The 27,583-nt window shown below is 43.4% G+C and overlaps 1 protein-coding gene, 3 non-coding genes and 3 pseudogenes across 4 annotated transcripts; all 7 read left to right on the top strand.

Annotated features, from left to right (window-relative positions):
* The first annotated feature begins 2,471 nt into the window (after positions 1-2,471).
* Positions 2,472-2,645, top strand: LOC140066272 (U2 spliceosomal RNA; annotated as a pseudogene).
* A 5,778-nt stretch (positions 2,646-8,423) lies between these two features.
* LOC140066292 (U2 spliceosomal RNA) lies at positions 8,424-8,620 on the top strand. Its single transcript, XR_011848196.1, has one exon. It is a non-coding gene; the product is annotated as a U2 spliceosomal RNA (small nuclear RNA).
* A 5,871-nt stretch (positions 8,621-14,491) lies between these two features.
* Positions 14,492-14,736, top strand: LOC140066342 (U2 spliceosomal RNA; annotated as a pseudogene).
* A 2,196-nt stretch (positions 14,737-16,932) lies between these two features.
* On the top strand, positions 16,933-17,128 carry LOC140066279 (U2 spliceosomal RNA). The gene has a single exon (XR_011848188.1). It is a non-coding gene; the product is annotated as a U2 spliceosomal RNA (small nuclear RNA).
* A 5,821-nt stretch (positions 17,129-22,949) lies between these two features.
* On the top strand, positions 22,950-23,142 carry LOC140066285 (U2 spliceosomal RNA). The gene has a single exon (XR_011848191.1). It is a non-coding gene; the product is annotated as a U2 spliceosomal RNA (small nuclear RNA).
* Positions 23,143-23,917: 775 nt separating this feature from the next.
* On the top strand, positions 23,918-24,081 carry LOC140066372 (U2 spliceosomal RNA; annotated as a pseudogene).
* On the top strand, positions 23,990-26,010 carry LOC140066180 (uncharacterized). The gene has a single exon (XM_072113714.1). It carries the CDS (start codon positions 24,299-24,301, stop codon positions 25,964-25,966), a length of 1,668 nt encoding a protein of 555 aa, XP_071969815.1. The 5' UTR covers positions 23,990-24,298; the 3' UTR covers positions 25,967-26,010.
* Positions 26,011-27,583: the final 1,573 nt, after the last annotated feature.

Here is a 27,583-nt window from a genome sequence, read left to right as displayed (position 1 = left end):
CGGTGGACGAGCTGCTCTCTGCCGCTAAATCCTTTAGACCCGGCAGGACTCCGGGCAGTGACGGCCTCCCAGCGGAGCTCTATGTAGCGCTGGGGGACCTCATCTGCCCGGACTTGCTGGAGCTCTTTGGGGAGATGGTGGTGGAGGGCAGTATGCCGCCGTCATTGAGGCAAGGAATGATCACGATCCTGTACAAGCGGAAGGGAGAGAGGTGTGACCTGAAGAATTGGCGTCCCATCTCACTCCTCAACGTGGACTACAAGATCCTGGCAAAGGTCCTAGCAAACAGACTGAAGGGCGTCATAGGGAAGATCATCCACCCGGACCAGACCTGCGGCATCCCAGGCCGCAGGATTGCAGACAGTCTAGCCCTCATGAGAGACACGGTGCATTACATCAGAAGCCGCCGCATCCGCGCAGCCCTGGTCAGCCTTGATCAGGAGAAGGCCTTCGACCGAGTCTCGCATGAATTCATGGGTAAAGTACTGCGCAAGCTTGGTCTGGGGAAAATGTTTTGTACCTATGTTAACCTGATGTATTCTGACATTTGCAGCACGGTGTTGGTGAACGGCTGGAAGACTAACCCCTTTCCTATCCTTTCAGGGGTTAGACAAGGCTGCCCTCTTTCACCTCTTCTCTTTGTTTGTGTTATAGAGCTGTTCGCAGAATCTATCCGGCAGAGAGGAGAGATCAGAGGGATCACCGCACCGGGACCAGGACACGCCGAGGTCAAGTGCTCACTCTACATGGACGACGTGACCGTCTTCTGCGCAGACCAGCGTTCGGTGACGGAACTCGCCCAGACGTGTGAGCTGTTCGGACAAGCTTCGGGGGCAAAGGTCAACTGCAAGAAGTCGGAGGTCATGCTCTTCGGGGATTGGCACCCTGCTTCTTCTGCACCTCTTCCCTTCACCATCCAGCAAGACTTTATCAAGGTTTTGGGGGTTTGGTTTGGGAAAGACGGAGCAGCCACGAAGTCTTGGCAAGAACGCTTGGCCAAGGTAAACCAACGGATTGGACTGTGGGCCCTCAGACAGCTTACCCTCACGGGGAAAGCATTGGTCCTGCGTAACGAGGTGCTGCCTGTGCTACACTACACGGCACAGGCATGGCCTCCCACGGCCGAAGTCAGCAAGGCCATTACCAGGACCGTGTTTAAGTTTGTTTGGGGTTCAAAGATGGACAGAGTCAAAAGGTCTGTCATGTACAAGGAGCCTCGCAAGGGGGGTAAGGGCATCCCCGACATCCCCACTTTGCTTTGGATTTCTTTTGTGTGTGACATGGTCCGACGAACTCTGCGAACACCAAGGGACTCTGCCGGAAAGTCCATGTCCCGCTTTTTCCTTCTTCCCCTGTGGCGGGGGCTTGGTTGGGACAAGTGGAACAGCTCCTTCCCTTACAACTGGGATCCTCCCTGGTACTATGCCAGGGCGGTGAAATTTGTGAGGGATCAACATCTGGAGGGACTCAAGCCGGATTTGTGGAAGCCTAAAACTATCCACAAAGTCATCAGAGCCAAGGATCTTGTGGAGTGTGTTCCGGGGCTGACCACCAGCACCATGGACACCGTGTGGTCCAACATGTCGTGTGAAAGGCTTAACAACTGGCACAAGGATCTGTCATGGATGGCCATCCAGGGGGGCCTCCCCACCCGGTCATTTATGGCAGCCCGCAACCTGAGCAAAACCCAGTACTGCCCCCGGTGTCCCTTTGCGGAGGAGACATCATTGCACCTGTTCTGGGAATGCCCCTTTGCTCGGGGCCTGTTGAAAGCTCTGGATCACGAACTGCTTCTTTCTGTGCCCAGGAACACCATGACGTGCCACGCTGCACTTTATGGCCTGTTCCAAGGCACCCACACGGTGGGGGCCATCCAGGATGCCTGGCGTCTTATGAACTGCTTCAAAGACGTCTTGTGGTACGCCAGGAGGCGCCTCACCCTCCACAGAGAAACTTTGTCCATCCAGGACTGTCACCGGCTAGTCTTGAGCCAGCTCAGAGACTACGCCTCCCTTGACAGCAGGGTGGACTCAGAAGAAGAGGACTGACAAGCTTCTTCTTCATTTTCTCTTGTGGACTTTGTTTTTCTTGGACTTTATTTAGGGAGTTATGGGACTTTGCCTCTTTCCTCACAGGAGGAGGCATCCAGGAAGAAGAGGACTTACCATCCTCTCCTTCCCCCCTACCTCCCTCATGTGTCTGTGATTTTTCAATAAAGCTTCGGGCCTGTGACAACTTACCCCCTTCCCCTCCTCCCTCCCCCCCTCCCACCCCCTGTTGCAGGTTAGTTGTTTTTATTGAGAAATGTGTGTTTTTTGTTTGCCTGAGCTAGTATGCTAGAGTAGCACTTATTCTGCCATAGTGTTAGGATAGTGCTAGGAGTGTATCTTAATTTATTGTGTGCTTTGTACAAAGCCCATGCTGCGTCATGGCACACACTGTCTGTAAGTTTTACTGTGTATCTGTGAATAAAGGCTCTTTCAATCAAAAAATCTGTTCTTATCAGTTTAATATCTGATACGTCCCCTATCTGGGGACCATATATTAAATGGATTTTTGGAACAGGGAGATGGAAAAAGAGCTTGCTCTGTCCACTCCACGCATTGACCTGGTATTGCAGTACCTCCAGGACCGGTGCACCCCTTCTTAACTTGGTGAAAAAGATAGAGAAATAAATAGCAAAACTTTGGAAAAGGGAAAAGAAATGGAGCCGAAGTTTGCAATGTGACGTCGACGACGCTCTTGTGCTTTGTCACCTACTCAGGTGTGTTGTGTGCTGTGTCTTTTGCAGGAGGAACAAAGGCTTCTCACTAATTGATTAATGAGGTGCTAAATGGGCCCGACCCGGAACAAAGGAAAAAAAAAAAAAGGAAAAATAAAAGTGACCTAATCGGCGGCCTAATTAATTGGAGCTAATTGGATCATGATTAGTCTGGAGCCGTCTACTTGAATCGAAGACACCTGCAGGTTGAGATTTGGCTGCTTCCTCCTCCACTGCTAGCAGTCACAGTCTGAGAAGGTGCGAACGACCGAAGGTAAGCTGTAGCTATCAGCGTGTGCTGGAGCGAGCGTGCTTGTCCCCTCACACCGTCCAGCGGCTGTGTCAAGAGAAAGGAAAAGTGATCTCTGAGCCGTCAGGCAGGCAGTCGGTCGGTCAGACTGACTTGACAAATGAGTTGTTGTGGGGAGGGTGTAGCAGCGGGCGGCTGGCAGATGAAGTGCAGACGCCCGCTCGCTCGGCCCCCCTGCTGCTTTGCGGGGGAGGTGCCTGTTGGGGGCGGTCCTATGCAGATTAATCGTCCCCACGCAGAGGACTGTGTGACTTGCAGAGTAGGTTTTTCGCCTCCTGGCGGTGTCTCCTCTCCGTGAGCAGTGCTGAGAGTTCTGAAGGGGGCCCGGTCTGGGCGAGCTATGGTCGGTATCGCTTCTCGGCCTTTTGGCTCCGATCAAGGCTTGCCCGGACGGAGTCAGGGGTCGAGAGGGCGTCGTCCTGGAGGACACCCTTGGAGGCCTTTTTTCCTGGGAGGAGAGGAATCCTTTTTTCTGTGACCTGCGTGGTTGGCAGCGTTTTCGTACCTAGAGGTGATGGAAGGAAGAAAGAACACGATCAGTTTGGAGGTAAACCCGGCAGACACTGTGAAGAACGACTATCATTATCTGGTGAGAGACATTCTAATGGATACATTGGGTGTTCTTAAGGAACACATTCACAGCCTTAATTCTTATCGAAACCAAGGTAGGCATGAAGTAACTTTTGTCCAATATGGTTTTTGTCTGGATGCTTATGAGAGATTGATGGCCTTCTCTTCAAGCCCGATGATGTGCGGAGTAAGAGTAAGACCTATGTTTAGTATCATTGAGAAAGCGGTGACTGTACATGTGTACGACCCCTTCACCCCTGTTGACGTGATAACAAGATACTTGAGTACATTTTGTCAGACTATCAGAGGGGGTGAGCTGGTAAGGAATGACTTGGGTCTTTATATTTGCAAGATTCGCTACTATGTGCGATTTAAGCCAGACCCAAGTGCAGTAGGGGGTTTCATGCATCCTCCAACCAATTTCTCGGTGGGAGGCTACCGCGGATACTTTATGTATATTGGTCGACCGACATACTGTAGGAAGTGCTACAGCTTTGGGCACGTGCAGGAGAGTTGTCCGCACGAGTTGGTATGTAAGGTGTGTAAGACACCAGGTCATGAGGCCGGAAGTTGTAACGTTGGGAGAAAGTGTGATTTGTGCGGTAGTTCGCAACACCTTTATAAGGACTGCCCTGATTTGAAGAGGAGGAGGGAGGAGGAGAAGGAGGAAATGGAGAAAAGAAACAGAGAATTTGAGGAAAATCTAAAGAAGAGAGAAGCCGAATGGGCAGAAGAAAGACGGAGAGAAAAAGAGGAAGCAGCAAAAGCTAAAGCTGCTGCAGATGCTAAAATGGCAGCAGAAGAAATGCGGAAAGAGCTTGCAAGAATGGAGAAGGAAGAGGAAAAGGAGAAAATGCAGGTACAAAATGAAGCAGCATTGGAAGATGATTCGGAATACATGATCTCTGATGTGGAAAGCCCTGTGCATTCGTCAGATGCTGAGAACATTAGTCTTTTTATGTCTGGAGAGACTAACTCGTGTAAAAGGGAGGGTGGTGGGTCTAAAATATCTGATAGCGACGATGGATCTTCCCCGCATCCACAAAGGATGGCCTACGAAAGTAGGGCTAAGAAGAGTAAGACAGGTGAGGGCTGTTCGCCCGGCGACTGAGTTAAGAAGACGACGCAAGAGGCTAATTGATTTGTGGTCGGTGGCAAAAAGATTCATGGACCCTGAATTTAGTCTTGAGTTTAAGTATTTTTTTTGATTGATTCCTTTTTTCTTTTTTTATGGCTGTAGCAATATATTCTCAAAATGTGAGAAGTATTAAGTCTGCAAGCCGAAGAATGTCAATTTTCGAATTCCTAGGTCAAGAAAAGGCCGATATTTTTTGTCTACAGGAGTGTGGTTTGAGAGAGGTTGTAAGTGAGAATGAATGGGGGCACGGGAGGATGTTATGGTCGAGTGGATTTGACAACAAGAATAGTGGGGTGGGTTTTTTGTTTAAGGGTGATAGGGTGTCTGTAGATCATTATGTTATAATTGAAGAGGGGAGATGTATGATGGTGGTGTGTGAGTCTTTTGGGATAAAATTCAGAATATTTAATGTGTACGCGTCGGTGAATAAGAATGAAAGAATAATGTTGTTTGATAAAATAAAGTCATACTTACCAGGTAAAATGCCATTGGTTCTTGTGGGGGATTTTAATTGCAGCGTAGATGGGGAGGATATTGATGCATCTGGAAAAATGTTGAAAGAAATTGTTATTGATTTTAATTTACAGGATACACAGAAGAAATGTGGTGTAAATTTAATGACATATCATGCTGATAGAGGGAATTGTCATTCAAAAATTGATTATTGTTTTGTGTCAAATGTTTTTCTTTCTTTGCAGTACAGTCAAAAACCGGTGTTATTTTCAGATCATGAATCAATTTTGTGTAGTATAAATGTTGCAAATGTGAGTATGTATGGGCGGGGGGTATGGAAATTAAATGTATGTTTGTTAGAGGGAAAGGATGTGTGGGAAATGTATGCAAGGTGTTATAAAAAGTGGGAGTGTTTTAAAAGTGAGTATGAAAATATTTTGGAATGGTGGGAATTTGTTAAGCAAAAAACAAGAATTTTTTTCAAAAAATTGGGTAGGCGTAGGGCTGCGGAGAAAAGACAAAAGTTTATAATGTTGAATGAAAGATTACGATTTTTGTATATGTTGCGTGAGTGGGGTGAAGATGTTGAGAATGACTTATGTGTGGTAAGAAAGGAAATTCGGAAGTTTTTGGCTGAAAGAGGGAAAGGGATTATTTTTAGGTCGAAAGTGGAGAAGATGGAGTTGGATGAGAAATGTACAAGGTTTTTCTTTAAGAAAGTGTGTTCAAGTAAAGTTAGTTTGAATGTGGTTGTGAATGAGAATGGGGAGGAATCAAAAGAAGTTATGAGTGAGGTTGAGAAGTTCTATAGTACTTTGTTTTCTAAGAAATGGAGGGATGAGTGTTTAGAGTCTGAGGTGTTAAGTGTATTAGAGGATAGAGTGGATGTAGAAAGTAAGGGTGATTTATTGCAAGAAATTACGATGAATGAGATATGGAAGATTATTATGAGTATGAAATTGGGTAAAACCCCAGGAGAGGATGGGCTGCCAGTTGAATTTTTTAGATGTATGTGGGGGATTGTGGGTAAGGATGTGTTGGAAGTGTGTAGATACATGTGGAAGAATGTTTGTTTGGCTGAAAGTATGAAAGGTGGTATTATAGTTTTAGTTCCGAAAAAAGGTGATTTGATGTGTTTGAAGAATTGGAGACCTATAAGTTTATTGAATGTTGACTATAAAATTTATGCCAAAATTTTGGCAGACAGGATGAAAGGTGTGATTAAGAATGTGGTGAGTGAAGAACAGTATTGTGCAGTGCCTGGTAGGAGAGTGCAAGAGAGTCTGTGTGTGTTGAGAGATGTGTTATGGGAATGTAGAGAAAGAAGGAAGAATGTGTATGTAATGACATTAGATTTTGAAAAGGCATATGACCGTCTAGCGCACGATTTTTTGTTTGGTGTTTTAATTAAATTAGGTTTTCCAGGTGAATTTGTTTTAAGAATTCGTAGTTTATATATTGATATTTTTAGTAAAATTTTGGTGAATGGGATATTGTCTAATAAGGTTAATGTATTGTCTGGTGTTCGTCAAGGGTGTCCACTTTCACCAATTGTCTTTGTATGTGCGATGGAACCACTGTTATGTCTCATTAAAGGTGATAAATTGGTGAAGGGTATTCAAGTTCCTGGGGGTGATGGGAGATGTCTGAAAGTGTCAGGTTACATGGATGATGTTTGTACGATATGTGAGTCTGAATGTGGAGTGCGGCGTGTAAAGTTGTTAGTAGCATTGTTTTGTGGGGCGTCTGCGTTTAGTGTGAATTGGGAGAAAACTGAGTGTAAGTTGTTTGGATCTGGTAGTGTGAGTAAGGATGTAGGTGTTAGCTGTGTTGAGAAGAGTATTAAAATTTTGGGTGTAAAGTTTGAAGATAGTTTGGATGGGAATGAGAGTTGGGACGATGTGGTAGAGAGAGTGGACCGTAAATTATGTTTTTGGAGAATGAGAAGTTTGTCATTATTGGGGAAAATTTTAATTATTAAGAGTATAGTGTTACCTATTTTTTTGTATCTGGTTTTTGTGTTTCCACCAAATTATAATAGAATGAGGATTTTACAGAGGATGTTATTTGTTTTCTTTTGGGGGTCAAAAATGGAGAAAGTGAAACGTGAGAATGTGATGAAAAGGAAAGAGAAGGGTGGTTTAGGATTTCCTAAACTTGAAGTATATTTTGGTGTGAATATGATTGCTTTTGTTTTGGGTGTGTTGAAAGGGAATACTAAATTAGCATGTATGTGTAAGTATGTAAGTGGGCGAAAGTTTGCAAGATTGAAGTGGTACGAGATGGAGGTGAGGAAACCTTTTACGTTTAAGTGTGCAAAATGGTATGAGTGGATTTTTGATTTCGTTAGAAAATATGAGTTGGAGAGGTTGAGTGTGGATGAATTAAGGAATAAAAGGATGGTTATGAATATGATTGAAAGTAAAGAAAATATGTGTGAAATTGCGGGGGTGCGTGGTGAAGAGACGGGAAAAGTTTGGGAAAAAATTAGTATGGATGGAGTGACAAATAAACAGAGGGAGGTTGTTTGGATGAGTTTACATAATGCGTTACCTGTTAGGGAATTTCAGAGGTTGAGAGGTGTATGTAAGAAGGAAGAATGTCCAAGGAGCGAATGTAGAGGTTGTGAAAGTGTAATTCATGTGTTATGGAATTGTTATTTTTCTAGGAATATTTTGAAGAAGATTGGAAGATTGTGTAAAGAGTTGACTGGAATAAGTTTTTTATCATTTGAGATATTTATGTTTGGAGTATGTGTGCTGGGTAGGGAGAGAGAAAGAGTGTTGTGGATTATGTTATCATGTATTAAAGAAGTTTTGTGGAGTGCAAGAAATCTGTATGTTTTCAAAAGAACGGAACTAAGTGAGGATGTGTGTGTTAGAATGATTTTGGGGAAGATGTATGTCGTGTATTTGAAGGATAAAAAGAGAATGGGATTTGATGCAGAGGGTGTGTGGAAAACGAAGAAATGGAAAGAGTGGGTGGGAATTTGATTTATCTTTTTGTTTGTTACTAAGGCCTTGGTTTTTTTGTTCATTGTCTTGACCTAGTGAATTATGTAAATATTGTATATATATGTAAATAAAAAGTGCATGCCTTGGTGATGAAAGGGTCTCTGAAAATATTTCCTTGAAGCATCATGCTGGAGTAAGGAGTTTTTCATGAGACGGTGACACGTTGGAAGCTTTTTGTTACCCTTTCTGAAAGGAAAAAAAAAAAAAAAAAAAAAAAAAAATCTGTTCTTATCAGTTTAATATCTGATACGTCCCCTATCTGGGGACCATATATTAAATGGATTTTTGGAACAGGGAGATGGAAAAAGAGCTTGCTCTGTCCACTCCACGCATTGACCTGGTATTGCAGTACCTCCAGGACCGGTGCACCCCTTCTTAACTTGGTGAAAAAGATAGAGAAATAAATAGCAAAACTTTGGAAAAGGGAAAAGAAATGGAGCCGAAGTTTGCAATGTGACGTCGACGACGCTCTTGTGCTTTGTCACCTACTCAGGTGTGTTGTGTGCTGTGTCTTTTGCAGGAGGAACAAAGGCTTCTCACTAATTGATTAATGAGGTGCTAAATGGGCCCGACCCGGAACAAAGGAAAAAAAAAAAAAGGAAAAATAAAAGTGACCTAATCGGCGGCCTAATTAATTGGAGCTAATTGGATCATGATTAGTCTGGAGCCGTCTACTTGAATCGAAGACACCTGCAGGTTGAGATTTGGCTGCTTCCTCCTCCACTGCTAGCAGTCACAGTCTGAGAAGGTGCGAACGACCGAAGGTAAGCTGTAGCTATCAGCGTGTGCTGGAGCGAGCGTGCTTGTCCCCTCACACCGTCCAGCGGCTGTGTCAAGAGAAAGGAAAAGTGATCTCTGAGCCGTCAGGCAGGCAGTCGGTCGGTCAGACTGACTTGACAAATGAGTTGTTGTGGGGAGGGTGTAGCAGCGGGCGGCTGGCAGATGAAGTGCAGACGCCCGCTCGCTCGGCCCCCCTGCTGCTTTGCGGGGGAGGTGCCTGTTGGGGGCGGTCCTATGCAGATTAATCGTCCCCACGCAGAGGACTGTGTGACTTGCAGAGTAGGTTTTTCGCCTCCTGGCGGTGTCTCCTCTCCGTGAGCAGTGCTGAGAGTTCTGAAGGGGGCCCGGTCTGGGCGAGCTATGGTCGGTATCGCTTCTCGGCCTTTTGGCTAGACCAAGTGTGGTTGCCTTGTGGTTTCCGTGTGAGGTTTAGTCAATTGGTGTTTGTGGGTGCTCCCTCATCTCGGCCTTGGGAGGATCGGTTCTGGTTTTATTACCGGACCTAAACCTCCCTTGCTGCTATTTGGGGTGGGGGAAATAGTCCCCAAACAACGGGAAGAGATCCAGTGTCGCACCTGTAGTGGGTGTTTTTTCCTCTTAGGTCTGGGATTTCGGTTGCTGGCGTGAGCGGAGTCCTGGGTCGTCTTCGGTGGAGCCGTGGATCCTGAGGCGAAGGAGGAGGAGACGAATCCAACGTCGAGGGGGAAACATATTCACCGGAGGAGAGGAACCTTTGCGTGATTGTTGTCTGTCGCTTACCTTAGAGGAGGAAAGAAGAAGGAGTTATTCTTTTTCTATTATTTTTCTTTTTTTACACCATCCGCAAAGATGGAAGATGGTCAAGACTTTCCTGGAGATAATGATCCAGGAAGAAGGCCTGATTTTTTTTCTGAGTTTTTTCCTTTAAAGGACACTATTCGGTTTTTCATAGAGAGAGATCAGCGTGATACAAAAAACGTGGATTGGATCTTTAGAAACATTTTGTCTCCCATTTTTAAGTTGAAAAGGGAAGACTTTTTTTGTGTTCAGACTTTTTATAATAAAGGTGTCCTGGATGTGACGCTGGAGGACAACGCGAGATGTGAAAAAGCGTACAAACTCTATGAAACAAATAGAGATTTGGATGTTTTTGTTGGCCTAAAAGTAAGGCCACTTTTTCAATTAAATTATAAGGTATTAACTATTTCTTTTCAAAACCCTTTTGTTACAGATTGTGAGGTGGAGGCTTTCCTTCTTCAATACTGTTCCTATTTGAAGTTTAGAAACCTGGGACGGACAGGATTCGGGGCATGGAATGGTAAGAGGGTTTACATGGTCAAATTTAAAGAAGACCCGAACGAACCTGGGGGCATAAAGAGGCCGGCGCCCATTGTTTTCGTTAATCGGAATAGGGGTACTGTTTTTTTTTCTTTAATGCCCCCATACTGCTTTGAATGTCGTGCTTATGGACATTCTGTGGTGACATGTCGGATCTGCAAGGAGTGTGCGGGTCCGACACATCAAGAAAGTGAGTGTCCTAGGAAAAAAAAAGAGGGAGAGAATGGTAAGGATGAAGAACGTCAATCCGACCAAAGCAAAGAAAGTGAGGAGGGAGAAGTGGTGGATGAAAATGTAGAAAAACAACCTGAGGGAGAAAGAGAGGAGAAGGCTGATGAGAATGTTGGTTTTGAAAGTAAAAAGAAAAAGAGGAAAAAAAGTAAAAAAGTGAAAAACGTGGTATCTGGTAGTGAAGAAAGCCAGGATGAGGAAGGTGTGGAAGATACTGGAGTGGAAGATGCTGGAGTATCTGTGCCAGAGACTGTGTTGTCATCTGGATCTGGTATGGAAAAAATGGATAGTTCAAAAACTCTTAAGAGAGGTGCAGAAACAAATGAAGAAAAAGAGGATGAAGTAAAGAAATCTGCAATTGAAGTAATGTTTGGGCCCATAAGCCCAGACTCCTTTTCATCTACAGATTTACAGATAAATTTGGATCTATCTGATATTGCTGATTCCATTAGTGATTATGGATGAAGGAGTTTAAAGCCATATCCTTGAATGTTCAAGGATTTAATAACAAAAGGAAACGTAATGCTTTTTATGAGTGGTTAAACCTTGAAGATGTTGATTTTTGTTTTTTGCAAGAATGCAATATTAGGAAAGGAGTAGATTATTCTTTTCTTTTAAATGGTTGGAATGGATACGGCCTTTTCTCTGGAGCTAATGAAGTTAAAAGTGATGGCATTGGTTTTTTGTGTAATGCATCTTGGGAGATAGTAAATTTTAAGGAAATATACCCAGGAAGAATTTTGTTAGTTGAGGTTAAAAAAGAGAATTTTAAGATGAAATGTTTTTGCATTTATGCGTATTGTGAGAAAGCGAAGAGAATAGAACTATTTGAATTTTTAAAATTATTTATGGACGGAACGTGTCCAATTCTAATTGGTGGTGATTTTAATTGTCATGTTGATATGGATCTTAAAAGAGATAGATCGGTAAAAATTTTGAAAGATATGGTCTCAATTTTTAGTTTACAGGACATATGGGTAGAATGTGGAAAACAAGATAGTGAGAGGATAACTTGGAGAAATTCGTTCAGTGAATCTAGAGTGGATTATTTCTTTTGTTCAGTAGGTTTTAAGTGTGTTTCCTTTAGTTCAAATTTAAACGGTTTTTCAGATCACAATTTTATTAGATGTGTTGTTTCTTGTGGTTCAGAAAGTTTTATGGGGAAAAAGTCTACCCATTGGAAGTTAAATACCAATATTCTAGAGGATATGAAACTTAAAGATGAATTTGGGTGTTTTTATCAAAAAATTGTTCAAAAGAAAAATAATTTTAATTCTATTCTAAGGTGGTGGGATTTTTTTAAAGAGGAAACCAAAAAGTTTTTGTTGAAGTATAGCAAAAAAAGGAGTCAAGAAAAGAAGAAATTTTATGATAAATTGTTTGCGAGGTTACAGGTTTTATATGTTTTTAAAGAAATAGGTGAAGCAAGTGAAAATGAGATCCAAGAAGTAAAGGAAGAAATTAAAAAGGTTTTAGACGATAGAGGGAAAGAATTGATTTTTAATTCAAAAGTGGAATTTTACGAAAAAAATGAGAAGTGTTCTAATTATTTTTTTAAGAGATTAACTAATAAGAAAGATTACATTAAAAAATTAGATGGCGTAAGTGGGTTAAAGGAGAAATTAAAAATAGCAGAAGATTTTTATTCCCTTTTGTTTTCAGAGAAGAATTGTGATAATTCCCTTAAAAACTTTTTTATCGGTATTTTGGAATCTGTTTTTAGCAATGCTGATAGGAGTATCTTATCTGAGAAATTATTAAAAGAAGAAGTTTTTAGTGTTATTAATGGTCTTTCAGTTAGGAAAACTCCAGGTATGGATGGCCTTCCGATAGAATTTTACAAATGCTTTTGGGATCTTATTAGTGATGATTTTTTACTTGTTTTAGTGGAAGTTTTTAACTCATACATATTACCTGAATCTTGGCTCGAAGGATTGATTATTTTATTGTTTAAGAAAGGCGATAAAGAGAAACTAGCCAATTGGAGACCTATTACATTATTAAACTCTGATTACAAAATATTCGCAAAGATTCTTGCCGATAGACTGAAAAAAGTAATTAGTAATGTAATTGGGATCGACCAAACGTGTGCTGTCCCTGGTCGTAGAATTTCTGACGCTTTGTTTTTAGTTAGAGATATTTTATATGATTTTAATGATAGGGGACGTGGATTGGCGCTGATTTCATGCGATTTTGAAAAGGCATACGATAGAGTTGCCCATGTGTTCTTATTTGAAGTTTTAAGAAAATTAGGTTGTCCTGTAAGTTTCATAAAACAGATTGAGAGTCTATATAATAACTGTACTAGTAAAGTTTCTATTAATGGTTTTTTTACAAATGCTATAAGTCTTAAATGTGGTGTTAAGCAAGGCTGCCCGTTGTCCCCAATTCTTTTTATTTGTGTTTTAGAACCGTTACTGCAAGCTTTTAGATGGGATAAAGTGATTAGGGGTGTTTTTATTCCGGGTAATAATAATATTCCTGTGAAAGCAATTGCATATATGGATGATGTAACGGTGTTGGCGGAGGATATGCCTAGTTTTAATCGAATTGTGAGGACTCTTAATATGTTTTGTAGTGCATCCGGCTTTAAGTTAAATTATGATAAGACTAATGTGCTTTTAATAGGTAATTTTAAATTAAATACTGATTGTTGTTTTAAAATAGTAAATGAGTTGAAAATTTTAGGTATCTTTTTTTCCAGTAATGGTGGTAGTATTAAAAATTGGGAGTCTCTGTTGGAGAGAGTTAGGAAAAAAATAGATTTTTGGAAAACAAGGCTTTTAACTTTAGAAGGGAAAATTTTAATTATAAAACAGGTCTTAATGCCAATTATTTTATATGTATCTTTAATCTTTTTACCCCCGGATAGATATTTAAGAAAAATTGTTAAATTATGTTTTTATTTTCTTTGGAATAGTAAAATGGAGAGAATAAAAAGAGATGTACTTACCAGGAGAAAAGAAAAAGGAGGTAAAAATTGTCCGGATATTAAGAGGTTTTTATATTTAAAATATTTGGCTTATGTTGTGTCAATTTTAAAAGGTCCAGAGTCTAATTTAAAAAACATGGTCACGTATAATTGTGGGTATTTTATTAAAAAATATAATTGGTTTCTAGTATCATTAAAGAAGCCCATTAGGGGTGTACCGGCAAAAGATTACATTGTTTTAAAACGCATTTTAGAGATATACAGTTTGGAACAGTTGGATTTTAATGTTTTATCGGACCATAGGAAAATATTGAAATTTATAGAGGAAAAAGAGTGTTACGTACCTATTAAAAATTTTAGTGAATCTAGATTAAAAGAAATATGGGGTAACATGTGTTTTAATGAATTGACAAATGAAATGAAAGACTTAATATGGATGTTAGTAAACGATTGTCTTACAACACGTGAGTTTCAATATAGAAGAGGTCTAAGAAGAAATGATTTTTGTCCGAGAACAAGTTGTGGTGATTGTGAAAATCCAATGCATTTAATGTGGAATTGTACTTTTGCACAAAAGGTTTGGAGGAGAGTAAGTATTTTAATTTCTTTTATAAGTGACCTAAGACTTTTAGAATTTGATACTCTGTTTTATGGAATAGGGATTAAAAAGGAAAATTTTAGAGTTTTATGGATATTATTTTCATGTACAAAGTTAGCCTTGTGGAAAACGAGATGTATTTTAATTCTAAAAAAAGAAGAAATATCTGAAGTTGAATGTATGAAATTATGTCTCAATTATTTATATTTATTTTTCTGGAAAGATAGAATGCATTTAGGAGAAGAAGAAGCTGAAAGAATATGGAAACAGAAGTTATGGGGTAAAACATTTAAGAATGTTTAATATGTATGTACTTACCTATTTTTTTTGTCTTATGATCTCAATTCGATGATGACTTGTCTTGATAACCTATAAAAAAATATAACAATACATGTTTTTAATGTTGTGTTGTTCAAGACTTGTATACTGAGAATTGAAAAAAGAAAAAAAAAAAAAAAAAAAAAAAAAAAAAAAAAAAATCTGTTCTTATCAGTTTAATATCTGATACGTCCCCTATCTGGGGACCATATATTAAATGGATTTTTGGAACAGGGAGATGGAAAAAGAGCTTGCTCTGTCCACTCCACGCATTGACCTGGTATTGCAGTACCTCCAGGACCGGTGCACCCCTTCTTAACTTGGTGAAAAAGATAGAGAAATAAATAGCAAAACTTTGGAAAAGGGAAAAGAAATGGAGCCGAAGTTTGCAATGTGACGTCGACGACGCTCTTGTGCTTTGTCACCTACTCAGGTGTGTTGTGTGCTGTGTCTTTTGCAGGAGGAACAAAGGCTTCTCACTAATTGATTAATGAGGTGCTAAATGGGCCCGACCCGGAACAAAGGAAAAAAAAAAAAAGGAAAAATAAAAGTGACCTAATCGGCGGCCTAATTAATTGGAGCTAATTGGATCATGATTAGTCTGGAGCCGTCTACTTGAATCGAAGACACCTGCAGGTTGAGATTTGGCTGCTTCCTCCTCCACTGCTAGCAGTCACAGTCTGAGAAGGTGCGAACGACCGAAGGTAAGCTGTAGCTATCAGCGTGTGCTGGAGCGAGCGTGCTTGTCCCCTCACACCGTCCAGCGGCTGTGTCAAGAGAAAGGAAAAGTGATCTCTGAGCCGTCAGGCAGGCAGTCGGTCGGTCAGACTGACTTGACAAATGAGTTGTTGTGGGGAGGGTGTAGCAGCGGGCGGCTGGCAGATGAAGTGCAGACGCCCGCTCGCTCGGCCCCCCTGCTGCTTTGCGGGGGAGGTGCCTGTTGGGGGCGGTCCTATGCAGATTAATCGTCCCCACGCAGAGGACTGTGTGACTTGCAGAGTAGGTTTTTCGCCTCCTGGCGGTGTCTCCTCTCCGTGAGCAGTGCTGAGAGTTCTGAAGGGGGCCCGGTCTGGGCGAGCTATGGTCGGTATCGCTTCTCGGCCTTTTGGCTAAGATCAAGTGTAGTATCTTTGCGGGTGCTGCCTTGGTCTTGGCCGGAGGTGCTCCGGGTGCTCCTTCGCCTCGGCCTGGGGGGATCGGCACGGGTTTATAGCCCTGTCTTAACCCCCCTGCTGCTATTGGGGTGGAGGAAATAGGCCCGGAGCAACGAGGAGCGATCATACTGGCCCTTTTCCTAGGTGCTGCAGTTGTTATCGGTGAGCTACTGGTCGGGTGACGTGAGAGAGATGGCGTCGATACCTGGATACCAAAGAAACCGGAATACCGTGAGGTTTACGATGGAGAAGGACCTGGTGTTCCTGTCCGAGCAGCTTTTACTGGGATTGTTCCAGCTGAAAAGGGAAGAGATACTCTGCGTTATGGATTATCCGAAGAAAAATTGTTATGATGTCACATTTGCAACGAGGGAGAGATATCTATCTCTCCTGAAGACTTTGCGAAGACTAAAGGACCATCCTTTGTTGGAGGGTGTGGTGGTTACGCCACATTTCATTGAAGATGAAAAACTTTTTATTGTAAAGATGTATTCCCCTACGATGCCGGAAGGGGAAATAGCTAACTTCTTGAGACAATTTTGCAAGGAAGTCACCTACAAGGGTGATGTAATGAACTCTTGCCAATTTTGGACTGGGAAAAGAAAGTTTTTGTGCAAATTAATATGTAAAGATGACGGGACTTTTGTACTTCCTCCTGCACGTTTTAGGATAAACCGTGTAGTAGGTGACCTTTTTTTCGAAAATATGGACACTTTTTGCAAAAACTGCAAACAGTACGGACATTCAGAAAACGATTGTTGTTTATTGTTTTGTACCAAATGTTATACAGAGGGGCATACATATCAAAATTGTAATGATGGGAAGAAATGTTTTTTCTGTAAAACTGTAGGTCATTTGATTAAGGATTGTGTGAAAAAGAAGGAAAAAGATAAAGAGGAGGAGGAGGAGTGTAGATCTGAAATGTCTGAGGAAAGTTCTGGGAGTGAGCCTGGGAGGCCCGCCAGAACCGATACTCAGTTTAAACTGTATGTAAAAAATTTAGGTTTACCTGCTACTTATGTAGAAGATGTTAAAAAGTTTAGAGAAAGGCCTGATTGTGGAACTGTACGTAATACTGTACGTGAAAAATTGACTGTACCTGAATTTTTGGCGAAGATCTCCATCAATGAGGTTTTCAACAGATACCTTGGGAAACGTCTGCGAGGGAAAAAGAAAGAAGATTTTTCAGTAGATTTAATTGATGTAATAGTGATTTTTTGTTTAGAAAAATCTATTTTTCGTTTAGTGTAAAAATGTGATTTCTGTTATGTTTTGTAAACACAGTATGTGAGTTTTAAGTTTGTTTTGTAAATATGATTTGTTTTGTGATTTATTTTAAATAAAATTGTTGTTTTTATCCCCATTTGGGGATATTCAACTTAAAAAAAAAAAAAAAAAATCTGTTCTTATCAGTTTAATATCTGATACGTCCCCTATCTGGGGACCATATATTAAATGGATTTTTGGAACAGGGAGATGGAAAAAGAGCTTGCTCTGTCCACTCCACGCATTGACCTGGTATTGCAGTACCTCCAGGACCGGTGCACCCCTTCTTAACTTGGTGAAAAAGATAGAGAAATAAATAGCAAAACTTTGGAAAAGGGAAAAGAAATGGAGCCGAAGTTTGCAATGTGACGTCGACGACGCTCTTGTGCTTTGTCACCTACTCAGGTGTGTTGTGTGCTGTGTCTTTTGCAGGAGGAACAAAGGCTTCTCACTAATTGATTAATGAGGTGCTAAATGGGCCCGACCCGGAACAAAGGAAAAAAAAAAAAAGGAAAAATAAAAGTGACCTAATCGGCGGCCTAATTAATTGGAGCTAATTGGATCATGATTAGTCTGGAGCCGTCTACTTGAATCGAAGACACCTGCAGGTTGAGATTTGGCTGCTTCCTCCTCCACTGCTAGCAGTCACAGTCTGAGAAGGTGCGAACGACCGAAGGTAAGCTGTAGCTATCAGCGTGTGCTGGAGCGAGCGTGCTTGTCCCCTCACACCGTCCAGCGGCTGTGTCAAGAGAAAGGAAAAGTGATCTCTGAGCCGTCAGGCAGGCAGTCGGTCGGTCAGACTGACTTGACAAATGAGTTGTTGTGGGGAGGGTGTAGCAGCGGGCGGCTGGCAGATGAAGTGCAGACGCCCGCTCGCTCGGCCCCCCTGCTGCTTTGCGGGGGAGGTGCCTGTTGGGGGCGGTCCTATGCAGATTAATCGTCCCCACGCAGAGGACTGTGTGACTTGCAGAGTAGGTTTTTCGCCTCCTGGCGGTGTCTCCTCTCCGTGAGCAGTGCTGAGAGTTCTGAAGGGGGCCCGGTCTGGGCGAGCTATGGTCGGTATCGCTTCTCGGCCTTTTGGCTCCGATCAAGGCTTGTCCGGACGGAGTCAGGGGTCGAGGAGGCGACTTCCGGGCGGATTTACCTGGAGGCGTCCTTTCTCTACGTAAGAGGAAAACTTTTTTCTGCGACCTACGAGGTTGGCTGCGATCCGTTGTTGGGAAGAAGAATGGAAGGAAGAAGGAACACTATCAGTCTTGAGGTGGACCCTGCAGATTCCGTACGTAACGACTACCATTTCCTGGTGAAGGACATACTAATGGACAAGTTGGGAGTGATGAAGGAGCAGATCCACAGCCTGAACCCTTACCCCAGGCAGGGGAAATACGAGGTAACTTTTGTCAATGATGGCTTTTGCTGGGAAGCTTACCAGAGGCTTGTGTCCTTCGCTTCGAATCCAATGATGGCTGGTGTCTGGGTAAGACCTCTGTTTAATCTCCATGAAAAAGTAGTAACTGTACATGTGTATGACCCTTATACCCCTGTAGACGTTGTGACAAGATATTTGGCTAAATTCTGTCAGACAATCAGAGGGGGTATTCAGTTGAGGAATGATTTGGACTTGTACATATGTAAGATTCAGTACTACGTAAGGTTTAAACCTGATCCCTCGAGTGAGAGTGGCTTTATGTACCCACCAAATGAATTTTCTGTGGGTGGCTACAGAGGGTACTTTATGTACAGAGGTCGTCCGATTTACTGTCGGAAGTGTTGCCGCTTTGGGCATCTGCAGGATGTTTGTCCACATGAAGTGGTTTGCAGGCTGTGTAAAACAGTCGGTCATGACGCCGGGAGTTGTAAAGCCGGCAGGAAGTGTGACTTGTGTAACAGTCCACAGCACTTATATAAGGATTGTCCTGAGCGGAAGAGGAGGAGAGAGGAGGAGCAGGAGGAGTGGGAGAAGAAAAATAAGGAGTTTAATGAGAATATAAGAAAGTGTGAAGAAGAATATGCGGCTCACAAACAGAGAGAAAGAGAGGAAGCTGCTAAAGCCAGAGAAGCGGAGAAGGCTAAGGCAGAAGAGGAGGAGGCGGTAAGAAAAGAATTAGCCAGAATTGAGAGAGAAGAGAGAAGACAAGCTCAGAGTGAGCCAGATTCGGAAAATGGCGTGGAGGAAATGATTATGGAGGCAGAGAGCCCTATCCACTCTTCTGATGCAGAAAATATTGGTACCTATAGTTCAGAAGAGACTAGTTTGTGTCAAAGGGAGGGTGGTGGGACTAAGATCGCTGACAGTGATGAGGGATCATCCCCACATCCCCAGAGAATGGCGTACGAGAGTCGGGCTAAGAAAAGTAAAATCTGTGAAGAAAGTGAAACCCGCAGTTGACCTGAGAGTCCGCAGGAAAAGATTGAAAATCTTATGGTCAGTTGCGATGAGGTTCATGGACCCGGATTTCAGTTTAGAATTTGATTATTTTTTCTGATTTTTATGTATGTTTTTTTTTCCTTGTTTTTTTTTTTTAAGTTTTGATGTCTGTTAAAATTTTTTCTCAGAATGTTAGAGTAATTAGGTCAAGGAGCCGGAGATCGGCAGTTTTTGATTTTCTTGGCCAAGAAGATGCAGATGTTTTTTGTTTACAGGAGTGTGGTGTGAGAGGATGTGTGAATGAGGATGAATGGAAGTTTGGTAAAATGTTGTGGTCATATGGGTATGATTGTAAAAATAGTGGGATTGGTTTTTTGTTTAAAAATAATAGGATTCAGATAGACAAGTATGTGATAATTGAAGAAGGGAGGTGTATGATGGTCGTGTGTGAATTGTGTGGGGTGAAATTCAGAATTTTTAATGTATATGCGTCTGTGAGGAAGAGTGAGAGGATTATTTTGTTTGGAAAAATAAGGTCATATCTACCAGGAAGACTACCAACAATTATTATTGGGGACTTTAATTGTGACATATCGGGGGAGGAGGTAGAGGTAACAGGGAAAATGTTAAAAGAAATGTTAGTTGATTTTAAACTACATGACATGCAAAAAAAGTGTGGTGCAAATTTTATGACCTACCATGCAGATCGAGGTAGTTGTCATACCAGAATAGATTATTGTTTTATTTCTGATAATTTTTCTTCTTTGTATTACAGTCAAAAATCTGTTTTATTTTCAGACCATGAATTGATTATGTGTAGGATGGATATAGTGAATGGGAATGCGTATGGGAGGGGTGTATGGAAGTTAAATGTATGTTTGTTGGAGGGAAAGGATGTATGGGAGAAGTATGCGTGTTGTTATAAGAAATGGGTAAAATTAAAGAGGGACTATGGGAATATTCTAGAATGGTGGGAGGTGGTGAAACAAAAAACAAAATTCTTTTTCCAAAAATTAGGCAAATATAGGGCAGAAGAAAAAAAGAGAAGTTTTGTGTTGTTAAATGAAAGATTGAGGTTTTTGTATATGTTGCGTGAATGGGGCGAGAGTGTGGAAGATGAGATTGATATGGTGAGAAAAGAAATTAAGAAGTTTTTGGCTGAGAGAGGAAGGAGTGTGATTTTTAGTGCGAGAGTTGAAAGTATGGAAATGGATGAGAAATGTACGAGATTTTTCTTTAAAAAAGCGTTTGCAAGTAAAGTGAGTTTAGATGTGGTAGTGGATGATGATGGAAATGAATCAAATGAAGTAATGGGTTGTGTGGAAAAGTTTTATGGTGAGTTGTTTGCTAGGAAATGGAGGGATATTGGTTTGGAAAGTGAAGTTTTGAGTGTGTTAGAAACAAGAGTGAAAGAGGAGGATAAATGTGGGTTAATGGGTGAAATTAAGATGAATGAAGTATGGGAAGTTGTTATGAGTATGAAAGTAGGTAAGACACCTGGAGAGGATGGGTTGCCGATTGAGTTTTATAGATGTATGTGGGGAATTGTGGGTAAGGATGTTTTGGATGTTTGTAGGTATATGTGGGAGAATGTTTGTGTGGGAGAAAGTATGAGAGCTGGTGTGATTGTTTTAATCCCTAAAAAGGGTGACTTAAAATCGTTAAAGAACTGGAGGCCAATAACGTTATTAAATGCAGATTATAAGATCTATGCAAAAATTTTGGCTAATAGAATGAAAGGTGTGATAAGTGAAGTCGTGAGTGAAGAGCAATTCTGTGCGGTGCCTGGTAGAAGAGTGCATGAGAGTTTGTGTGTAATAAGAGATGTGTTATGGGAATGTAAGGAGAGAAGGAAGAATGTTTATGTAATGGCACTTGATTTTGAGAAAGCATATGATCGTCTTGCACATGAGTTTTTGTTTGGGGTTTTAGTTAAATTAGGGTTCCCGGGGGAGTTTGTTAGTAAAATTCGTAGTTTGTATAGTGGGATTTTTAGTATGGTGTTGGTGAATGGGTTTTTGTCCAAGAAAATAAATGTTTTTTCCGGTGTACGTCAGGGGTGTCCGTTGTCACCTATTGTTTTTGTTTGTGCGATGGAACCACTGTTATGTTTAATTAAAGGTGATAAGTTGGTGAAGGGAATACAAATACCTGGTGGTGATGGGAGATGTTTGAAAGTTGCTGGATACATGGATGATGTGTGTATGATATGTGAATCTGAATGTGGTTTGCGTCGTGTGAAGTTGTTAGTTGCGTTATTTTGTGGGGTGTCTGCTTTCAGTGTGAATTGGAACAAAACGGAATGTAAGTTGTTTGGGACGGGTGTTATTAGTAAGGATGTTGGTGTGAAACATGTGGAAGGGGGCATGAGGATTTTGGGTGTGAAGTTTGAGGAAAGTCTGAACGGGGAAGAAAGTTGGAATGATGTAGTAGAGAGAGTAGAACGTAAGTTGTGTTTTTGGAAGATGAGAAAGTTGACGTTGTTTGGAAAAATTCTGGTTATTAAGAGTGTGGTGTTACCTATTTTTTTATATGTTGCTTTAGTTTTTCCTCCAAGTTATAATAAGTTGAGAATTTTGCAAAGAGTTTTATTTGTTTTTTTCTGGAATTCCAAAATGGAAAAAGTGAAAAGAGAAGTTGTGATGAAAAGTATGGATAAGGGTGGTTTGAATTTTCCTAATTTAGAAGTTTATTTTGGAGTTAATTTGATTGTTTTTGTTGTTGGTGTGTTGAAGAGTAAGTCTAAATTGGCATGTATGTGTAAATATGTGAGTGGGAGGAAGTTTGCGAGATTAAAATGGTATGAGATGGATGTGAGGAAACCTTTTACTTTTAAGTGTGCAAAGTGGTATGAGTGGATTTTTGATTTTGTTAAAAAATATGAGTTAGATAGTTTGGGTGTGGAAGATTTGAATAAAAGAAGAATTATGAATATGATAAAGGAAAGAGAGAGTATGAGTGAGATTCATGGAGTATATGGTGAAGATGTTGGAAAAGTATGGAAAAAAGTAAGCATGGATGGTATGACAAACAAGCAGAGTGAAGTAGTATGGATGAGCTTACATAATGCGTTGCCGGTGAGAGAGTTTCAAAAATCGAGAGGTGTGTGTAAGACGGAAGAATGTCCAAGGAATGAATGCAATGGGTGTGAAAATGTTATACATGTGTTGTGGAATTGTTTTTTTTCTAGGCAGATTATAAGGAGAATAGGGAAATTATGTAAGGAATTAACGGGGATTAATTTTTTGTCTTTTGAAGTATTTATGTTTGGAGTATGTGTGCTGGGTAGGGAAAGAGAAAGAGTGTTATGGATTATGATGGCGTGTGTTAAAGAAGTTTTATGGAGTGTGAGAAATTTATATGTTTTCAAAAGAGTGGAAGTGAGTGAGGACGCGTGTATTACAATGATTTTGGGAAAATTATATGTAGTATTTTTGAAGGATAAGAAAAGGGGTGGTTTTGATGCAGAAGGGGTATGGAAGACGAAAAAATGGAAAGATTGGATGGGAATTTGATTTTAGGTTTTGTTTTTCTGTTTTATGATTTGTGTTATGTTTTTTTTTTTTTTTCCTTGACTTAATGACGAAATGTAAATAGTGTATATAAATAAAGTTTGCTGTGTTTGCTGTGTCGTTAAAGCCTTAGTGATGAAAGGGTCTCTGAAATACTGTTCCTTGAAGCTTTCTGGCTAGTATAAGGGCGTTTTTCATGAGGTGGTGACACTTTGTAAGAGTATGTGTTACCCTTTCTGAAAGGAACAAAAAAAAAAAAAAAAAAAATCTGTTCTTATCAGTTTAATATCTGATACGTCCCCTATCTGGGGACCATATATTAAATGGATTTTTGGAACAGGGAGATGGAAAAAGAGCTTGCTCTGTCCACTCCACGCATTGACCTGGTATTGCAGTACCTCCAGGACCGGTGCACCCCTTCTTAACTTGGTGAAAAAGATAGAGAAATAAATAGCAAAACTTTGGAAAAGGGAAAAGAAATGGAGCCGAAGTTTGCAATGTGACGTCGACGACGCTCTTGTGCTTTGTCACCTACTCAGGTGTGTTGTGTGCTGTGTCTTTTGCAGGAGGAACAAAGGCTTCTCACTAATTGATTAATGAGGTGCTAAATGGGCCCGACCCGGAACAAAGGAAAAAAAAAAAAAGGAAAAATAAAAGTGACCTAATCGGCGGCCTAATTAATTGGAGCTAATTGGATCATGATTAGTCTGGAGCCGTCTACTTGAATCGAAGACACCTGCAGGTTGAGATTTGGCTGCTTCCTCCTCCACTGCTAGCAGTCACAGTCTGAGAAGGTGCGAACGACCGAAGGTAAGCTGTAGCTATCAGCGTGTGCTGGAGCGAGCGTGCTTGTCCCCTCACACCGTCCAGCGGCTGTGTCAAGAGAAAGGAAAAGTGATCTCTGAGCCGTCAGGCAGGCAGTCGGTCGGTCAGACTGACTTGACAAATGAGTTGTTGTGGGGAGGGTGTAGCAGCGGGCGGCTGGCAGATGAAGTGCAGACGCCCGCTCGCTCGGCCCCCCTGCTGCTTTGCGGGGGAGGTGCCTGTTGGGGGCGGTCCTATGCAGATTAATCGTCCCCACGCAGAGGACTGTGTGACTTGCAGAGTAGGTTTTTCGCCTCCTGGCGGTGTCTCCTCTCCGTGAGCAGTGCTGAGAGTTCTGAAGGGGGCCCGGTCTGGGCGAGCTATGGTCGGTATCGCTTCTCGGCCTTTTGGCTAAGATCAAGTGTAGTATCTTTTCAAGAAACTGCCTTGGATCTGACAAAGAACTCTGGAAGACTGAAGATCTGAAGAAGGAACCCTGGATTTTTGAAAAGATTTGGAAGAGTTGCTGCTTTTTCTTGCTGCTTCTTGGAAGAACCTTGGATTATCTCTGGGATTACTTTTTCTTCTTCTTCTTTGTTTCTTCTGGAGGAATTTCTGCCGGTGGAACCTTGCTCCTAGCGATCGGCTAGGAACCTCCGGACCAAGCAGGAAAATCTTCATTGCTTTCTCCCCCTGGGGAAAGTTCTGCTGAGGACCCTGCTCAAGGATTTCTGCACCTTTTCTTCTTTAACCCCCCAAGCAAGCCGAAGCCATGGCTCCAGCAAGCAAGGAGGCAAGGAAGAAGAAGCAGAAGACCCCCAAAGAAGCCCCAAGACTGGAGGAGGAAGCCCCAAAGGCTGAAACCCCAAGACTGGAGGCCAAAGACCCAGGACCCGAGGTACAGACCCCAGGACCTGCAGCTGTCCCCAACCCCGAAGCCCCCACCACTTCTCGGGTTCAGAAGCCGCCCAGGAAGACCCAGGAGCCCCCAAAGCTCCCTCCCTACATGAGGGATACGGTGGCCCTGAAGCTGAAGGAGGTGGACGGAAGGGTGCCGGACATGTCCAAGGACGTCTTCTGCAAGAAGATGCTGCTGGACCAGGGGATCCTGAGCCACGAGATCTTTGGGATCCAAGCCATGGTTGCCGGGATCTTTTATGTGACCTTCATCTCCATGTCGGTCTGTAAGAGGTACTGGGAAGCAGTGAAAGCAGCGACGCCGGATTCCCCGTTCTCCAAATTCTTATGCAGTTGCCTGCTACAGAGGGAGGAGAGGAGGATCATCGTGTCAATGTGGAACCTGCGGACCCCCGGCAAGGACATCGAGACATTCCTCCAAAGGTACTGCACGGTGGTGAGGGGCCCCGAAAAGGTCCTGAACTGCTACAACCTTTGGATGGGCAAGTGGGCTGCGACAGTCCTGCTGCAGAAGGATTCTGCATCAGAAGACGGTTTCAAACACCTGCCCCAAGCATTCATGTTGGGCAACTCCCACGGCCTCATCTATTATCCGGATATGCCGCAAACCTGCAGGAAGTGTGGCAAGACGGGTCATCAGATGAAGGCCTGCAAGGAGGAAGCCTGCAAGAATTGCAGGGTTACAGGCCACGAAACCAAAGATTGTCCCAGAAAGTCTACTTGCAACCTTTGCGGCCTGACTGGACATGTCTACAAAACCTGTCCACAAAGGAGGAAAACATGGGCGGAGGTGGCTGCCTCGGCTCCGGGAAAGGGCTTTGAAGCTCGCTCCCCTGCTGAGACAACAAAGAAGCCCAAGGCAAAGGTGTCGGGTGACCAACCGGCAGAACAAAAGAAGGCGTCAAAGAAGGTGACTCAGACGTCCAGGAATGTGGCCAAGCCCGCAGAGGTGTCAAAACTGAAGACGGGTAAGACAAAGAAGGTGACACCTTCCCCCCCTCCCGCCCAGGCCAACTCCAAACCCTCCCCTCCCCCCACTGAGACCACCATCACCCCCCTAGTCGGGGTCTCAGCAGTTCAGCCACCGGCCCATAAGGCAACCCCCCAGGAATCAGCAGCACTAACCCAAACCCCTCCCCCTGCTGCTGATCCCCTATCCTACACGGTGGAGAACTTCCCCAACCTCTCCTCCCAAGCCCTTGTCTCTTCCTCTGTCCCCACAGATCCAGGCACTGAGACCGAGACAAAGACAAAGAAGAAACGGAAGAGGAAGCAGGCGGAGAGCCCAGTAGCAGAGACCACCAGGAAAATAGTACTGGTGGAGAACGAACAGCCCTCCACTCCCGCTATAGACCTGGTTCTGCAAGCAGAAATTGAGAACATGCTGGATTACTACCCTGAGAGCCCCAGCTTCCACGACCTGCCAGCACCCCTCAATCCGTTGATAGACGAGATGCTGGATACTGCAGAGGGATCCCCGATCCTCCAGCAGGAAGAGCCACCTGACGGGATAGGTAACTAGGGCTGTATCGTCCCAACCTAACCACCCTCTTTTTCTTTTTCCATGATGGCGAATCTAACCATTCTCTCCATTAATGTTAGAAGCATTAGAGATAAGTTTCGTTGTTCGACTGTACTAACCTTTCTTGCCTCCCAACCAGGTGATGTTTTTATGTTGCAGGAATGTGCTCTCCCCTCCTCTAGGTCCTACCAACATCTGGCCAGGCAGTGGAGTCACGGCCCGTCCTACTGGTCCGGGGGGGGCGACTGTAAGTCTGCAGGCACCGCCATCCTTCTCAGGGGAAGCGCTTTCACGCTTGATTCCGTCCAGGAGCTAGTCTGCGGCCGACTTCTGGTCGTAGATGGCTCCTGGGCGGGTGAGCCCGTGCGGCTAATCAGCGTGTACGCATCCCCTGACAAGGGTGAGCGTCTGGAACTTTTCCAGAACCTCAGACCGCAGCTCGCCACCACCCGGGCCGTAGTGATGGCCGGAGACTTCAACTGCCCCATAGAGGAAGATGGGCGCAGCTCCGGCACCTCGAGCAAGCTTGATGTCACGTCCAAACTGCTCATAGAGATGGTAACTGAAGCATCCTTAAAGGACGCGGTGGGTTCCATGGGGTGCGGCTCCGTGAATTACACGTGGAGCCGCCCCGATGGCTCACTGCGTTCCCGGATAGACTTCGTGTTCACCTCTAGAGCGATCAAGCCGTGTGGGTACTCTATGGTCCCCTGCTTCTTCTCTGACCACAGGGCCGTCCAGGTTCGGGGCGCCCTGGGCCATGGTTTTCCAACTGGCCCAGGGTCCTGGAAACTGAACTGTGCCTTGCTGGAACAGGAGGGAGTGCGGGAGGAGCTTAGAGATGTCTACATGGTTTTGAGGAATGACAAATGTTTGTTTGCTACTGTCAGTGAATGGTGGGAGTATGCTAAAGTTGAATTGCGTAGTTTCTTTCAGGACAAAGGCAGGCGGCAGGCGGCCAAAGTGAAAAGGGACTTCAGAGAGCTCCAGCGTCAGCTGAGATCACTGCAGGACCTCCACCACTGCGGCTGGGACGTCAGAGAGGAGCTGGAGGACACCAAGAAGCGTCTGAAAAGTCACTTTGAGGAGGAATCCAAGCGAATCATCTTTCGTGCCAAAATGGACAACCTGGAGAAGGGTGAGAAGTGTAACTCTTTCTTTTTCAGGAAAGTCCACGCCGGCCACACGCCCCTGACTGAGCTGCGCGACGAAGCCGGAAACATGCAGCGGGGCAAAAAGGCAGTGATGGGAGTCGTCGCCGACTTCTACAGCAGCCTCTACGCCCCGAAAACCACAGACACGGAAGCCGCCGAGAGGTTCCTAGCAGGTATCACTAACCCCCTTGATCCTGCAGGTGCCACGGAAATGGACGCCCCTTTGACGGTGGACGAGCTGCTCTCTGCCGCTAAATCCTTTAGACCCGGCAGGACTCCGGGCAGTGACGGCCTCCCAGCGGAGCTCTATGTAGCGCTGGGGGACCTCATCTGCCCGGACTTGCTGGAGCTCTTTGGGGAGATGGTGGTGGAGGGCAGTATGCCGCCGTCATTGAGGCAAGGAATGATCACGATCCTGTACAAGCGGAAGGGAGAGAGGTGTGACCTGAAGAATTGGCGTCCC

Source organism: Engystomops pustulosus, chromosome 6 (genome assembly GCF_040894005.1).
Source record: "Engystomops pustulosus chromosome 6, aEngPut4.maternal, whole genome shotgun sequence".
In the NCBI taxonomy this organism is placed as follows: domain Eukaryota; kingdom Metazoa; phylum Chordata; class Amphibia; order Anura; family Leptodactylidae; genus Engystomops; species Engystomops pustulosus.
This window is presented reverse-complemented; position numbering and strand designations above follow the sequence as displayed.